General features: G+C 54.8%; 1 protein-coding gene across 1 annotated transcript in view; it reads left to right on the forward strand.

The window, feature by feature from the left end:
* The first annotated feature begins 464 nt into the window (after window positions 1-464).
* Rhcg (Rh family C glycoprotein) overlaps window positions 465-4017 on the forward strand; it is a 25806-nt gene continuing 22253 nt past the window's right edge. Inside the window, exon 1 of the mRNA XM_052763231.1 lies at window positions 465-780. Within this exon, the coding sequence (XP_052619191.1) occupies window positions 594-780 (187 nt within the window). The 5' untranslated portion in view covers window positions 465-593. The remainder of the gene's footprint in view (window positions 781-4017) is intronic.

Below are 4017 nucleotides of genomic sequence, written 5' to 3' on the forward strand. Positions count from 1 at the left end.
GGAGGATTGCCAAGTGTTCGAAATCAGCCTCGATTACAGAGGGAGAACGTCTCAAAAAGGATGGGAGTAGCCGGACTGTGGTGGCACTCGTCTTTAATCCGAGTATTCTGGGCGGATCTCTGTGAGTTCGAGGACAGCTTGGTCTACAGAGCGAGTTACAGGACGGCCAGAGCTATGCAGAGAAACCCTGTCTTGAAAAAAACAAAACAGACAAAAAAGAGGATCAGGAGCGGTGGCGATGTGGGTAGCGATTCCAAGTCTGGGAATTCTCCGTTCTGATCTGGATGAGCGTTGAAGATCATCTTCTCGCTCTGTTCACCCAAACAAGGAAGAAAAGGCCAGGCATCGACGGGACGCGCGTAAGTTGGGGCGTTCTACACTCTTCCTTCTGCCTTTGCTCCCATCACCCGGAGCTTCCAGGGGCGCCGGGCTCGGGGCGGCCCCGCGGGCCTCTTGCCGGTTGGGTAGCGCCCAGGGCGCGTGGGCGGCACCAGGGTCAGCTGTTCCGCGTCCGCCCCGCCCAGTGCCCGGGTCCTATAAGTGTGGCCCCAGCCTCGGAGCCCTGCGTGCGGAGTGGCCGGGCGGTGCGGAGCATGGCCTGGAACACCAACCTCCGGGTGCGGCTGCCCGTCACCTGCCTGATCCTGCAGGTGGCGATGGTGGTTCTCTTCGGCGTGTTCGTGCGCTACGATATACAGGCGGATGCCCACTGGTGGTTGGAGAAGAAGCTTAAGAACATCTCCAGCAACATTGAGAACGACTTTTACTATCGCTACCCGAGTAAGTCCTATGGCCAGCAGGCTCACCTGCAGAGTCTCCGGGTGGTTCCCATTGGGCTGCCGCCCGACTGCCCTCCGCTTTAGGTCTGCCCCTGACTCTGAAGCAGGATGGAGATGGAGGGGCGATACTGCCCCACAGTCCCCAGCTGGTCCCAGAGTAGGCGCTGCACCAGGGTACTCTTCGACCTCAGCTAGTCCCTGGAGAAATAGTCAGACGTGCTCACACTGGCTGTGAAAGTCTGGTAGGGGCACTCACCTGGGAGAGGTGGGCTGTCTTTGTTATTGTTGTTTGGTTGGTTAGGGTTGTTCTTTTCTTTTTATTTAACTTTCATCTCTCCCAGCCATCAGACGCCTCCTATGTCCCTGTCCTACCTTGGTCCCCAAAAGCCAGAGTCCCACCTCCATCACCCAACCAGCAGGTGACCTGGCTCCCATACACTTCAGTAGGAAGTAGATCCGAAGTCAGCGATCTTAAGGATGGCATGATGGCCCTCCACTGTTGCTATGGAGACAGGTGTGTGGGACCACAGGTGGTATTGGGCCAGAGGTCATAACACCCACTCTCCTTTGAGTTTGGAGAAAATCCCCTGCCCTGGGATTTTCTGTATCCTATGGTTAAGAATATGGCTGTAGGGCTGGAGAGATAGCTCAACAGCTAAGAGCATTGGAGGACGGGAGTTTGATTCCTAGCACTTACGTGGTGACTCACAACCATCTATAACTCCAGTTCCAGGGAGGGAATCTGATACACTCCCCTGCCTTCTGTGGGCACCAGGCACACACATGGCACACAGGCACTCATGCAGGCAAAGCACGCATACATGTTTTTAAAAAAAGAAGAAGACGACGGCAAAGAAGGAGGAGGAGGAGGAGGAGGAGGAGGAGGAGGAGGAGAAGAAGAAGAAGAAGAAGAAGAAGAAGAAGAAGAAGAAGAAGAAGAAGATGGCCCTGAAATGACAGACATCTTTTCTGACATGGCTCTGCTGCTTTGGGGTGGGTGCTCTCAGGCAGATGCCAATCATAAAGAACCCTAACTTCCTTCTCTACTGACTAGGGGTGATGGTGGGACCCACCACACAGGAGGGGTGTGAAGCGGTGTGAAGTACTGGGAGGGTAAGCCTCACGCTATAACAAAGCCGTCAATCACAAGAGCATTAAACACAGGCACCTGAGGACTGTAGGCATCTCTGAGAGCATAAAGAGCCAGCCCAAGGTCACTCCAGGCAGCCTAACCGTGGACTGCCAGCCCAGGACTCTGCCAATGTCCTTGTGCTTTCTAAATGTCCCCTCTGTCTACCAGCAGCCAAGGACAGTTCTTCTAACAGTTGGTGCTCATGTGGTCATGGGCCATTGCTTTTCGAAGGGACCCTGAAGCTTTTCTCCAAAGGCTGCTTAGGTCAACCTCTGTTCCCTCTGCAGCTTGCATGCTCAGCAGCAGGGCACCTCCGTGTCTGGAAGTCAAGGGGCCCCACTCAGGGCTGTGTGCTTCCAAAGAGATCCTGAAGCTGTGGCTTCAGAATCCACAGTGCGAATCCACCCTTCATGTTGCCAAACCCCTTCCTCTTCTGCGTGGGGACTTGGCAGGCAAATGGGGAAGCGGGCGAGCTGAGGGTTCATCCTTGGCTTACTCCATTTCATCTCCAGCTGTCTTGTTCACACCTGGGCACCAGAGCCACCCCACAGAGAAGTGTGAGGGCAAGGCTTCCCTTTCACGGGCGCTTGCAGCTCTTTTATCTTGTCCTGGAGGTGTAGGGCATCAAGACCCCACAATGGAAGCTACAGAACCTCGTGCCCCCTAAGAAGGGATGCAGTCCTCAGTCTCCCCAACTCTATACTGTCCCTCTTCACTGGGCCACCTGTCTTCTTTCCCATCACTCCATAATTACTTATCTACAGGGTCACACAGGGATGCTGTCAGCCATAAGTGGGGAGCAAGATGTAAACCCTGACTATTCCAGTGAATTAGGATTTATGGTCGCTCTGGATAAACAAGTTGTATCTCTTCTGGTCCTCAAGGACTCCTAGATTTATTGAGAACAGAACACTGCATCCCATGACACCCAAGGCCAGTGGTACTGGTGGTCTGAGCAAGCAGTCCCTCCCTGACAATGGGAAGTCCTGGTTGCTAAAGAGAGAACGGGCAGCCGAGGGACCTCTGAAAGGGAAGCCTGGGAAGAGGGGTGAGAGGTTCAAAATGGCCTAAGAGAAGGACTCGAGAGAAAAGGGAAAGAATGCTGAGGGGGAAGGGAACCACACCAAGGATGCCCTCCTAGTTGCCCTTGTCTCTAACTCCAAGAGATCTGGAGTGGGGGGTCAGCGCTTGCCCAGAAGCAGGAAGTGGGAGGCAACTCAGTGTTCCTTGACAAGGACAGGAAGTACTGTGGTGGCAGAAGCAGATCCAGTCAAGCATGGGATCTTTCCTTGATCATCACTATCATCCCTCAAGGGGAGACGTCGCTACTCCTCCCCCCATTTCACAGATGAGAAAACAAAACCCATAAAGCAAACATGTCTCACACAGGTCACCCATTAAGAAACCAGGATCCCAGGCAGCTACTCTGGGGTCTGAGCCATCTTCCTGGGTGACTCTCCCACCCCACATCTCATCCTTTGCCTCTCCCCAGCTCCACTCTTTGAGCTTCCTAGACCGTGGTGACTGTGGTTGGGCACTAAGGAGCATGAAGCTTCCCGGCCAGGTGGGTCCCCGGGGCCTGGTTTCTGCATGACCAGGTAAATCCCACGGGCAGGGCAGGCCCCTGTGGGTCTTCTAGTTCTTGGCTTGCAGCCATCAGCACCTTGTTCAGGGTGTGCTGTGGGGGCCTCATTCCTACTCAAGGGATTTAGTGGGGCCTGCTGGGCATCTCTGGTTTCCCCAGCAGGTCAGCAACCCCAGCCACAGCCCCTCCCAGACAACAGACACAGAGCTAGCTGGGAGAGTGCCCTCATGCTCTTGGAGATCTGAAGTGCCGTGTGAGCTGCTGAATGCGAAGTCTCCTCCGAGCTGGTATAGCGGCCTTGGTGACCATGGGCTGTGGCTGCAGAAGCTGGGCCAAGGAGCGCCACCAGGTCCTGACCCCAGAAGCTTTCTGGAGACACCAAGGGAGATCAAGACATGTGTTAGGAAAGGGCCTGAAGTAGAGGATGTCCAGATTTCCCACAACTAAGGGCCCGTCTCCTGAGGCCTGAGCCTCCAAGCTTGCCTGGTCCTCTAGGGACTTGTATCTCAGACTCGGTTTCA

Source organism: Peromyscus californicus, unplaced genomic scaffold (assembly GCF_007827085.1).
Source record: "Peromyscus californicus insignis strain IS unplaced genomic scaffold, ASM782708v3 Scaffold_4__1_contigs__length_199733344, whole genome shotgun sequence".
Lineage (NCBI taxonomy): Eukaryota > Metazoa > Chordata > Mammalia > Rodentia > Cricetidae > Peromyscus > Peromyscus californicus.